Source organism: Ursus maritimus, unplaced genomic scaffold (genome assembly GCF_017311325.1).
Source record: "Ursus maritimus isolate PB19 unplaced genomic scaffold, ASM1731132v1 scaffold_3, whole genome shotgun sequence".
Taxonomy (NCBI): Eukaryota; Metazoa; Chordata; class Mammalia; order Carnivora; family Ursidae; genus Ursus; species Ursus maritimus.
Window position 1 is genome coordinate 40138526 of NW_024425563.1, and position 13139 is coordinate 40151664.

General features: G+C 42.0%; 1 protein-coding gene across 3 annotated transcripts in view; it reads left to right on the forward strand.

The window, feature by feature from the left end:
- The first annotated feature begins 3127 nt into the window (after positions 1 to 3127).
- The window catches only part of AOAH (acyloxyacyl hydrolase), a 176864-nt gene continuing 166852 nt past the window's right edge, over positions 3128 to 13139 (forward strand). Inside the window, exon 1 of one of the 3 annotated variants that reach the window (XM_040644102.1) lies at positions 3128 to 3695. In XM_040644102.1, coding sequence (XP_040500036.1) covers positions 3569 to 3695 — 127 coding nt within the window. In that variant the 5' untranslated portion in view covers positions 3128 to 3568. Of the gene's footprint in view, positions 3700 to 13139 lie in introns of all 3 variants that reach the window. The other 2 variants (XM_008686500.2, XM_008686501.2) reach the window with 2 other exon arrangements.

A 13139-nucleotide genomic window follows, 5' to 3' on the forward strand; every position in this document is an offset into this window, starting at 1 on the left:
ATGTACAAAGCAAAGCACATTAAAATTCCAATATTACTTGAGAAGGATAATGTTAATTGATTGTTAGCTTTAAATTTATCTAACATTTACTGTTGGGTTTTTTCACTCTCATTGTCTCTTTAATATTCGGAATTTTTCTATAATATTGGCATCATATGACCCATTTCCAGTGACATCAACTAATCCCAGAGAGGTGGATCTGTTGCCCAAAGGCACACAGCTAGGAAGTGGTGAAGCCACGATGAAAAGGTAGGTCCCCCCTCCTAAATTCATAACTCTTTTAATTAGCAGATGTGCAGCCTTGTTGTGGATAAATTTACTATTTTGCTGGCACAGAACAGAAAGAGGATTGGCTAAAGCTAGAATAAATCAGCTCTGACCGGGGAGGAGAGGATCAGCAAAGCGTCTGGGGTTGGTGGGTCTGAACCGAGCACCACCGCAGAGAATCCTGGGAAGCCAGAAGCAAAGAGAGGGACCCTTGGTGTCAGGAAGAGGAGAAAGTCAAAGGGAAGATATGCTTTTGTGACAGCACCGGCTTTTACAGTATCTCCTGCCATCTAGGTCTTTTTTTTTTTTTTTTCCTGATTTAAGGGACTTGCTGTGAATGAGATGGTTGAGGCCAATGCAGGTCAAAAAATAATCAGGAAGCATATTCAGACAGAACAAACCAGAACCACAGGTGTAGCACTTGGGAATTATAAAGCCTCAGCCTTCTGCTACAGGGACTGTGGTTTGAAACTCCCCAAGTAAAATTATAGAATGCTGCAAGGAAGAAATCTTATTCCCCAAAGCAGATGTGGAGAAAATCCAGATTGGAGCATCTGACAACAGTAGTCCTCTAGAGACTTCGTCCAGGGTCCAGCTAGTTATTGTAAACCACGGGCAGATCCAGGGCCCTTCAGCGAGTTGTGCAGAGATCCTAGGTCTTGTGCGCTCAATACTGAACGGACAAAGGCAGCCCTGCTGAGGGAAATGAGAGCTGCCAGTCTGAGGGATGCCTCGAGGAGCCCCCACCTGGTGACAGGGTTTTGGGGGAGTGCAGGCACATGTGCTTACTTCAGCATTAGTTAGCAAAAATTGCTTCCTGAGTTCTGCGTTCCTCTTTTGACCCTGCCCAGTAAGAACTTGATCTTCAAGCATGAAAAGCACTCTGGAAAACCTATCACGTGTCCCTATATAACTATGACACACCTGCATAGCTGAGGAATGTCCCCCCTGGAAATGGTAAGGGACTTGGTCGGTGCTGCACAGTTAAGCCAGGAATTCCCAGTTTGGCCAGCCCGGAAGCCTGAGCACCCCAGGTTGCCTCAGGGCTTACTGTTCTTTTGGAGGTGGGGGGGAGGTAGGGTTGTAGGCAGAACTGCCTGTGTCACATACACATTGACCAAGCCTTAAAACTTGCATTCAGTGTTACACTGAGAAACTCCTCTCACCCTGAGAGGCCTGCTTACAGCTATAAATCTAGACCAAAAGAACCTCAGGAGGCCCAGAGCCTGTGCCAAGTGCTCTTCCGGAACCTGCCTGAAGATTCCTTCCCAACCCATGGGTTAGCAAACGAGACTGTGCATTCCTGGAGTGCTGCCCGGCACACAGAAGGCATTCAGTGGAAGCTGCCTCCTCCAATCCAGGCCATTTCCCCACACCTTGGCCTGCAACTAGCGCGGGTGTCTTATCGTTCTCTCCAAGGCTGGCCTGGGGAGCAGATTTCATCACGCTCCTGCTGGAGTAATAACCAAAGCTTTGATTTACTAAGCACTCTCTTCTTGCCAAGTATATGGCTTTATAGTTCAATTACATCATCTTTTTTAGTCCGTCCAGCAACCCTGGAGGACAAATATTATTGTTATCCCAATATAAATGAGGAAACTGAAGCATTTAAAGGTTATATGACTGCTATAATATATTACTCAGAAGTAAGCAATAGGTGTGATATTTGAACATGGGTCTTTTTTGTCTTTGCAGTATGGGCTCTTACTCATTCCTAGAGAGCTCTCCAGGAAGTCTCTGGAACTTCTCTAGGCCCTTCCCCATGTGGTGGTCCTGGTGACCTCCAGAGCTTTCCTTGGTCACAGGGTCAGGGAGCTTGAGGACCAGCCTCCAAGGAAGTCATAGGCCATGGTGACCAAGGTTATCCATGGCATCTGTTGGTCCAACCTGTCCCAGGACATAAGCAGGGAGACACTCTGTCACGTGATGTCTCTACTGCAGATTCAGAGAGTTGACAAATTGGCATTTATTAAACTAATGCCTACAAAGAAATCTTCAAAAAACGTGGTATTTCCTGCATCCTGGAAAGAATACAACTCCAAAATTCTGCCTGCTATTTTAAATGCTATTCCTTAAGTAAAAGCAGGAGGAGGAGGAGGAGAGCTCTCTACCAAGTCTGATAGCTTTCATAATATTTCATGAATTTTATAATAAGCTTTCCTCAGAGCCTAAACAAGGAGAGTAAAAACTGCAGGATCTTCCAGGCTTATCTAGATTGTGGTACTTTGGCCCAATCCCCTTATCTTGTCTGAGAATGGCATATGACTCTGCTGTATCCTGTTTCAGAACAAAGCACTTAGATGATATGTCTTTTCTCTATGATCTGGTTCAGTTTCCCCCTCCCCACCAGAAAAACAGTATTTGGTTCTCATCTTCAAAACAGAAAATCAGTCTCTTAAAAGTGAACAAATCATCTACAGGTGGAGATATAAACATGTTTTGAAATTCTGGAGACAAGAGAGGCATCCTACACAGCCAAGTAAATATGAAGAGGTTAATTCCAGCACATCCCTTTCTCATTAGATTTAAAATCCAGCCGAGCTGACTGCCCATTACTGTCTGTATTGCTTGTTTCCTGCACACCAGCCTGAAGGCCGTGAGAAGACTTGACCCTAGGAGGAATAATCCAACTTCTCCAGAGGAAAATAACTATTTGACCAGAATATCCTTTAGCAACAGAATAAGGAGCTCGATCTCACTATTCAAAATTATTTAGAGGAAAACTAGATAACTTCTGAATAGAGCAAATTATAATTTCTATAATGCGTAGAAGCTGCTGGTCACATTACTAAAGGGTGCGTGTTTGTGGGTTTTTTTTTTTTTTTCTTCAGTTTTAGTTTGGTTTCATTTTGCAAGAGTGAAAGGGGAAGGGCCTCCTAACTACCGCACGGGACGATTCCAGCAAGCGTTGAGGCTCCCCGTGCTCCTGACTGACTTCAGCTGGCGAGCACAGAAGGGCACGTTGTTGCCGCGGCTGCCACCTGGGCTTGTCTTTTTGCTGCAGGTTTTAACTCAGAAAACCTGCCCACCAGGGACTCCTCGCAGCTCTTTCCAGGCACAGGCCTCTGGCTCTCTCTCGGGGTTCTGCAGGAGGAACGAGTGGGTCTGTGTTTATTTATCTAGTCCCTTCACACTCATGAAAAGTGTGTATATGTGAAAGTGTGGGGAGTGTGTGTGTGGGTCAGAGAGAGAACGGAAGAGAAGGGGAGCTACACCCAGAGCTTCTGTGGCCCCGGCTTCAACGCCCTTCAGTGGGCAGCCTCTGTAGCCAGGCTGGCCTCTCCTGGTGCACGGGTCTGAGATGAATTCCCTCTGGAATATCCTTCTGGCGACAACTCTCTTCTTACTCCTGCCCCTTCACACGTTGGCCTCTCCAGCCTCCGACGACCAGCCCATCGCCAGATACTCCAATGGCCATACCTGTCTAGGTAGGTAAGCGTTTTGTATATTTCTCAGGTGGACATAACAGTGGGGCCAAATGCTTTGCTTGGGTAATAAATCCCCTATTTAATGACATCAATAGCTATGAATTCCAAGTCGGGTGCCCGTAACCTCACCAACATAGAAAACCTTTGAGCCTGAGCGTTCGTTCACACAACTGCACATAAGTACTCTATACAGTTGCTAGTTTGAATTAGTTGTAGAAGCCTTCCACCTCAGTGGTAATTGGAATTCTTTTTTCTCTTGGATGGACAACCCTTACAAGAGCCTGAAACTCTTACCGCTTTCAGAAGGACAGTGGGCAGCATCGCACAGTAGAAATAAGACAGCCTTTGACCTCAGACAGCGTCATTCCTGCCATCTTCTCTTGCTCAGGGGGGTCCTGATTCCTCCACTCAGGCTCAGCGTTAGGGGACAGAGTTCCCTCCTTTTCACGGGCAGTGTGGAGGAATTTGTGGCCCTCCCCATTAGCCATGCGTGTTCATGTGGTTTCCTACGCAAATACTCCACGGCCCCAGGGAGTCTGCTGCTGGCTAGGCTGGATGATGGTTCAGCACGCATTTGCCCAGTTCACAACTTCTGGCTAACTCTGCCTGGAGTTGTTGACCTGTCCTCATGGTAAGAAGAAACGGGAGTGCCAGACGAGTCCAGCACGTGATCAACATGGACTCGGCACTGACTGTGCTGAACCAGGGCTGCAGGCGGTCCCAGCCGGGGTCTCGCTGTCGGGACTGGCTCCTTGGAGAAACAGAAATGTGTGCACAGGGGAGTTTGTTGAAGTATGCTCTTGGGGGAAAACACCGTGAAGAGTAGGGAGGAGGAAAATACAGGCTATGCTACAGACACACACACACACACACCCTCTGTCAATCCCACAGAGAACCCTGGAGCTAAAATGGCTCTTCTGAGTGGCCTCAGGTGGGTCTAGACCCTGGAACTGCCACACTGAATAGTCACTGGCCATGAACTGACCCCAGTGGGGAGCTCCCTTGGGTGGAGGCAATGCCTGCAGAGGCACTTGGTGAGAGCCCTTGACACCATCAGTCCCGGCAACAGGGAGAGGGAGTATCTCCTAAAGGGAATCTGGGGGTGCTCTGGTTTACAGGGCCAAATGTGGGGCGTGTCTTAGGAAGCAGTGAGGGAAGCTCATTCACAGCTGGTGGTAAGAGGAAGAGCATCATGGAGGAGGCAGGAGAAGAGAAAGGATGCTGGCTGGGATTCTGCTACTTTCTGATGAAAAGCAGGGAGATATGATTTCAAATCCACTGGCACAAGGCACTTTCCTCCATATCCACTCCCCACATGGTCACTGAGTGGCCACCACATGCCAGGCCCTGTGCTCTGAGCTAGAGATACAAAAGTGAATAACAGTAATTTTTAAGATGCCTCTGTCCTCAGGAATTCACTGTCCAGTTAAAAAAAAATGAGAATCTGGACCATAAAGATGACAGTTCTTTAAGATGAAAGACAAACTGGGCGCTTAGTGCACACAGTAATACCCCACTTCTCAAGAACCCTGTTTACCGCAGTGTCCATGGGAGAGCCAGCAGAAAGCCAAGACACACGAGCAAAGGCAGACCATTTCCCAGCAGACAACTGCTGACTGCAAGAACCTCATCATATTCCTAAGGTCGCCAGAGGAAGGTGAAAGTATAAGCTGGGAGAAAAGGAAGAGGAGTGGGGTAAAGTTTTAGAATTTTAGAAGCGTTTCTACCTGCGTGTTGCCAAGCAAAGAAGGAAGCTGCAGGGGTCTCAAAGATTCCATTGCCATTACCTCCCTCTTGAAAGGCGCTGGGCAACAAAACTCTCCTTGAGAAAAGCTAGTCAGGCATTTGGATTTCTGCTCATCCAATTGAGCAGTAGGGAATCCTCTTTGTTCGGCGCCAGTGATCTTCCTCATCACCATTCCAAAATAAAGTTTTCCCTTGTTCATAAAAGTATACACTGTCCTTGATTTATAAAAGCGTAATAAAATATTTATAGTCACCTTCTCAACACATGGAAGTAGTCCTGCTTCCCAATTTTCCATGGAGTTCAGTTGAATTAATTGGGTTCCATCGATTTTGATGAAGATGCGCTTTTAGTGTTCGTATTTGTTTCTTACTCATGAAAATTTTTTTGCTACTGGTCTGCAGCCATTCTTGCAGCTTCCCAGCCTTTCTCCATGCTGCCCTCCATCTTTTCTCTGAGTTACGTCTGGGCTAACTGGAGTGGTGCATGGGGAAGGGAAGGGTCCTTCAGCTGCAACAATTACATTTGTAAGTTATTAATTAGGAGACTACTAACATTTATTGAGCACATATTGTGTAATTAACAGTCTTCCAGAACATTTATATGAACTATCTCATTGAATCATCAAAATGATCTTATGGGATATATATCATCATTATCACCACTTGGCAGGAGAAATAATTAAGACTTAGAGAAATAAGCAACTTGGCCAAGTTTACACAGCCAGTTAAAACTTGCCTTAGATTTCACTGTAAATGTGATTATGTTTGTTTTTTTAAGTGATTAGATTGGGACAATATATTTCTTCCCCATATTTTTTTAAATTTTATTTTATAGCTTTGTTGAGATATAATTCACATTCTATAAAGTTTACCCTCTTCAGGTATAATGCTTATTTAGTATATTCATAAATTGTGTATCGATCACCAATATTTAATCCAAACATTTTTATCATGCTAAAAAGAAACCCAATATTTATTAGCAGTCACTCCCCATCTCCTTCCTCTTCAGCCCCTAGAAATCACTAATCTCCCTTATGTCTCTATGAATACTTCCTGTAAATGGAATGATATGATACATGGCCTTTTGTTATAGGCTTCTTTGACTTAGCACAATGTTTTCAAGGTTCATCCATGCTGTAGCATGCACCAACTTCATTTCTTCTTATGAATGAATGATATATCATTGTCTGCATATGCCTCACCTTATCTAGTCATTGTTGATAGACATATGGGTTGTTTCCAGTTCTTAGTTATTCTGAATAATTCTGTTACAAATATCCGTGCACAGGTTTTTGTGTGGACATGTGTTTTCTTTTCTCTTGGGTATATACCCAGGAGTAGAATTTCCAGGTCATATGCTAACTCCATGTTTAACATTTTTAGGACCTTTTCTAGAGCTGCTGCACTGTTATACATTTCTACCATCAGTGCCAGAGGGTATGATTTTCCCACAGCCTCACCAATACCTTGTTATTACCCATCTTTCTTATTATATTCATCCTAGTGGATATGGAGTGATAACTCCTTCTAGTTTTGATTTGCATTTCCCAAAATAATTGATGATGTTGAAATTCTTTCCACGTGCTCATTGACCATTTGCATATCTTCCTTGACAAAATGTCTATTCAAGTCATTTGTCCTTTTATTTTTAAGATTTTATTTAAAGAACATAAGTGGGGGGGGGAGAAGGAGAGAGAGAGAGAGATTCTCCAGCAGACTCGATGCTGAACACGGAGCCAGAACCTGATGCAGGGCTCAGTCCCAAGACCCTGAGATCATGACCTGAGCTGAAATCAAAAGTCAGACCCTTAACTAAATGAGCCATCCAGGCGCCCCTCATTCGTCCATTTTTAAATTGGGTTACTGTCTTTTTATTGTTTAATTGTAAAAGGTCTTTATATATCATCTAGATATATATATCCCTCATCAAATATACCATTTGTAAATATTTTCTCCCATTCTGTAGGGGTTTCTTCACTTTCTTGGTGGTATCCTTGGAAGTATAAAAGTTTTACATCTTGACGAAGTCCAGTTTATCAAATTTTTTCTTTTGTTGTACTTTTTATGTCATATCTAAATCCCCTATTTTAAAACATTTCTGTTTTAACCATTGTCTTCCTATTGTCCTATGCCCATCCCCTTATTTTGTTTCCCATGGATTTTGGTAAGCCCAAGTACAACTCCCGGGGTTTTAAGTAACAGGAAATAACTGGAGCTGAGCTAGGGTAAGCAAAAAGAAAAAGGAAGACGTTTTCTTATGAGAATCTCAGGAATGAATTTTAGAACCAAAAGGCAGAAAAATAGGGCTGACTCTGTTTTTCTAAATAATAAGCCAGGATCCAAAAAGTGGCTGCCAGGGTCCCAGGGAGTTCTCCCTGGCCTTTCAGTACTGCCTCCCTCTCTGACCCTACAGACCAGCTGGTTTTATTGCCCTTTGGCCGATGATGGGCTCCCACAGTCCCGAGTTTGCCTGCAGTCATTCAGCGCACCCAGAGATGGACTCTCCTTCTCGTTGTTAATCCAAGAACCTGGGCCAAGTCATTAGACCGCTGAGTAAAGGGCAGGTGGCAGTGAGGAGAGCTTCCTGTACAGATGTGTTTGTCAGAGCCATGGGGTGAGAAGACAGCTCTCACGGAAGTGGGGTTGCTGTGACTGGAGAGATACTGTAAAAGAAACCACCACAGAAGTTACTGAGTGATTGAGCCAACGTCCCTATGTAAACAAACACCTTCAGCTTCAGACCCAGAAGGAGCCTTTGTAGTAGGCACCAACCGGCAGACGTGGAGGGCATGGTCTTAAATTCCAAAATCAAGCTGTACAAAGCCCTCGTGGCCCCACTCCTAATTTACCATAATTTGTTTGCACAGAACTGTACATCCCATTTGATCACTAAGCAAATGCTGATTCTACTGTGCTTGGATAAGCAGTGCCTCTTTCTGCCACTTTCCAAATGTTATGGAATCAATAATAAGCCATGTTCATTTCTGCAAAACATCATTTTCTTTACATGGGGGATTTGGGGCAAAGTAATCTTTATGTTTCTAAATCATTGACATTTTAAATTAATTCATTGAGTTTTGAGTTTTTGTGGGGTTTTTTTAAAGCACTATGTGGTGCTCAGGAAGCCTTCTAAAAGATTTAAAAAAAAAAACACCCCACTTTTCTTCCCCCTCATCCCTGTTGGTTAAATATGCAAAATGCCTTCAGAGTCCTTTACCCCCTTCTCCCCAATCCCCACTCCCGACATCCCAGCAGAGTGGTCAAAGAGGACTTTATAGTTGGGATGATAAAGAGAAAGGGGTAAGTGGTAAGATGACAGTGTCACTGACAAGAACAGGAAAGATTTAGAGCCGGCAGAGAAGTTTGAAAATTTATGATCACAATTTTATATCCAGAAATTTCATTTTCTCTTTTCCTCTGTACCTGAACACTTGTTCCTAAGCCACCACTGCTGCCGATAGCAGAAAACATTTCATCTTACCCCTTCTGCGTTTGAATTGCCCCCCCCCCCCCTTTCAGGGTTCTCTTTCTCTTTCCTCTCTGAGGGTTGGTCTTAGTTCTGAGGGAGGGCTTATGTGCCCCTCTGCCATTTAAGTTCTCGGCCTCTGAGGGCGGGCCTCTGTCCGCAGCCCCCAGAGCTCCCGCACACGGGGTGTCCCGGCTGCTGCAGCTCCGGGGCTTATCTCAGCCACGTGATCTTCACCTTCACTCGCCTGTGGCTCACGTCTGCCTTCCCGGGTCCTGCAGACGGAGCCGCTCTAGTGGGTCCCCCACTGGTTCCCAGATGCAGCTGCAGCCCCCTGCACTTTGTCCCCCACTTTTCACACCTTCTCTTCTCCTTAATTCCCCTACTTTTATTTTTAAATTATCATAGAATTTAACCCCACCCTTAGCACAAATGGTAGGTTTCCGATCCTCTAAACTTTCACTACATCGACATTTGCCTTTTCTTCCTGGATTGTTCTGGGGTCACAAATCTGAAGAGAAACACCACAAAGACACTCTAGAGAGAGAGCCACAGCTCTCGACAAAAATCACAAAGTGAGCAAAACCAAAAGAACTCAAGTTAACAGTATGCTCTTCTTCAGGAAGAATATGAACAAGTTTGGGGGAGGAGGGTGAAACTAGATCATGGATCAAACGGACTATGGGAAAGAGGAAAGAAAAGAATGTTACAAAGTATTAAGCGAGTAGAGGCGCCTTGGTGGCACAGCGGTTGAGCGTCTGCCTTCGGCTCAGGGCGTGATCCCGGCGTTATGGGATCGAGCCCCACGTCAGGCTCCTCTGCTGTGAGCCTGTTTCTTCCTCTCCCATTCCCCCTGCTTGTGTTCCCTCTCTTGCTGGCTGTCTCTATCTCTGTCGAATAAATAAATAAAATCTTAAAAAAAAAAAAGTATTAAGTGAGTAAAATCCCTGTAAAGTTATGATGTGTCCATCTCTCTATTTATACAGCTATTTATATAACTCTGCCGTATGTGAATGAACTGCACGTGCCAATCAAAAGACAAGATCCAACTATATTCTGTCTCCTGGAGACAGTTTAGATTCAAAGACAAATAGGTGAAATGTAAGATAGTTGGAATAAATAAATTATTAGCAGACAAAATATACTTTAAGATAGGAAATAATCCTGGGGTGCCTGATTGGCTCAGTCAGTTGGGTGTACAACTCTTGATTTCTATTCAGGTCATGATCTCAGGGTCAGAGGATCAAACCCCACATCGGGCTCTGCACTGCGTGTGCAGCCTGCTTGGGATTCTCTCTCTCCCTCTCCCTCTGCCCCTCCCCTGCTCACGCTCGCTCTCTCTCTTTAAAAAAAAAAAAAAAGATGAGAAGTAATCCTAAGACAAATAAGTATCTTCCATAATGATAAAGAGGTCAATATATCAAGAAAGAAGTAACAATTGTTAATATACATACAATTAATAACAGAGCCCCCAAAAACAAAAATTTTAGAATTTAATTAAAAATTAAAAAAAAAAGTTGAACAATACAGTTGAAAATGTCAGTGTTCCTCCCCCTGTAACTGATAGAACAAGGGGATAAAAAATAAATAAGGCTATAGAAGACCTGAACAACACTAACGACTAACTTGACCTGACATCTATAGAACACTCCATTCAGCTACAACAAGGTACACATATTTTTTAACTACACATGCCACAGTGTCCATTATAGACCATATACTAGGCAATGAGACAAGTATCAATCCATTTTTAAAATCTGAAATCATACATTTTTCCAGTTAAATTAGAAATAAGAATAGGAAGAAATCTAGAAAAAAAAGTCCTATGTGTGCAAGTAAGATAATACACTTCTTTTAAAAAAATAGATAAAAGAGGAAATCATAGGGAAATTAGAAAATAGTTTGGCTTAAATGAAAATGAAAATACAATATATCAAATTTCATGGAATGTAGCTAAATCAGTGCTTAGAGGAAAATTTAAAACTTTAAACACTTATATTACAAGAAAAATCCAAAATTGGCAAAAATCCTTGACAAAATATTAACAAACTGAATCCAGCAACATATAAAATGAATTATACACCATGACCAAGTGGGATTTATCCTAGATATGCACAGTTGTTTTAACATCTGAAAATTAATGGAATATACCGAATTTGTAGAGTAGAGGCTATAACTACATTAGCATCTGAAAGAAATAGAAACATTATTTGACAAAATCTGTCCCCCGTCCATGTCAAAAACACTCAGTAAATATGAAATAAAAGGGAATTTCTTAACCTGATAAAGCACATCTATGAGAACCCTACTGCTAGCTTCATACTTAATGATGGAAGACTGAATGCTTTCCTCCTAAAATCAGGAACAGAGGAAGGATGTCCACTCTCACCACTTTCAATTTTTATTGAAAAGTCTTTTCAGTTTAATAAAGAAATAAAAATAATAGAAGCCTGCAAGTTGGAAAGGAATAAGTAAAACTGTCTTTATAAGTAAAACTGTCTTTATTTTCAGTGTGATCCTGAATCGAAAATCCTGAGGTATCTCCAATAAAATGACTATAATGAGTAGGGAAGTTTAATAAGATTGCAGGATTCAAGATTAATATAAAAACCAATTATATTTGTTTATATTAGCAACAAATTTTCAAGAATTGAAATTAAGGAAACAATTCCATTCACAATATAATAAAAAATACCTAGGAATACCTTTAACAAAAGGAATGCAATTACTCTACACTGAAAACTAGAAACCATTGCTGAGAGAAATGAAAGCATGCTTTACAGAAATGGAGAGAAGCATCATGCTAATGGATTGGAAGAGTCAGTGGTGTTAAGATAGCAGTACTCCCCAAATTGACCTATAGACTAAACACAATTCCAATCAAAATCCTAACTTCTTTTTTTTTGGTAAGAATTGGCAAACTGACCCTAAAATTTAATGAAAATACAAAAAAACTAGCCAAAAATTTTGAAAACCACTGTTGGAGAAGTGACACTATCCATTTCCCTATTTCAAATCACGCACAATTATTAACTCAAAATTGATCATAGGTCTCAAGGGAAGAGCTAAAACTATGAAACCTCCAGAAGAAAATGTAGAAGAAAATCTTTGTGATCGTGGATTCACAGATTCTCAAATATGACACCAAAAGAGGTATACAAAAGGAAAAAATTTATAAATTACCCATTATTAAATTTAAACATTTTTGCTCTCCAGGAAATGTCATTAGAAAGTGAAAGGAATATTGTGAGATTTTATTGTGAATTATTATTTTACTTAATGTTATTGACAGTGTTCACTTTCAAGATCCCATATTTTTTTTTAAAGATTTTATTTATTTATTTGACAGAGATAGAGACAGCCAGCGAGAGAGGTAACACAAGCAGGGGGAGTGGGAGAGGAAGAAGCAGGCTCCCAGGGGAGAAGCCTGACGTGGGGCTGGATCCCAGAATGCCAGGATCACGCCCTGAGCCAAAGGCAGACGCTTAAGACTGAGCCACCCAGGTGCCCCATTAAAATCCCATATTTTAATATATTTCAGTGTGACTCTTAGACGCATATAGATTTCAAGGTTCAACTGATGTGGATTATTATCACTTAGCCAATTAGCAGTGGAATCTATGCTTGTTTAAAAGGCCTTAGATATGTTGTTTAACTTCTCTGAGCCTCATATTTCTCATCTGTAAAATGGGAAGTAACAATCACATGAGGAGGAGGATTAAATGAGACACAGTTTGCAAAAACAGTTTTGCAAAAACAAGAGAGCTGAAAAAAATGAAGGTATTCTAGGAAATGTCATTTCATGTTTTCGTAGAGCTTAGTAAGGTAAAGGGCAACTATTAAGTTTATTCAATGAGAAATTATTTGATAAAATACAATCTATTGGGTTTTTTTTCCTAATTTTAAAAGAGTATGTGGCTTTCATAGAGATTTTAGAAAATAAGATTTTTAAAGAATAAAATCAACTGTGGGACGCCTGGGTGGCTAAATTGTTTAAATGTCTGACTTTGGCTCAGGTCATGATCTCAGGGTCCTGGGATCCAGCCCTGCATTGAGCCCTGTGTCTGGATCTGTGCTCAGCAGGGAGTCTACTTGTCTCTCTGCCCCTCCCCCTTCTCATGCTTCCTCTTTCTCCCTCTCTCTCAAATAAATAAATAAAATATTTTTTTTCAAAAAAATAAAATCAAACTGTAACCCCAAAACCCAGATGAACACTATTGATATTTTGCTAT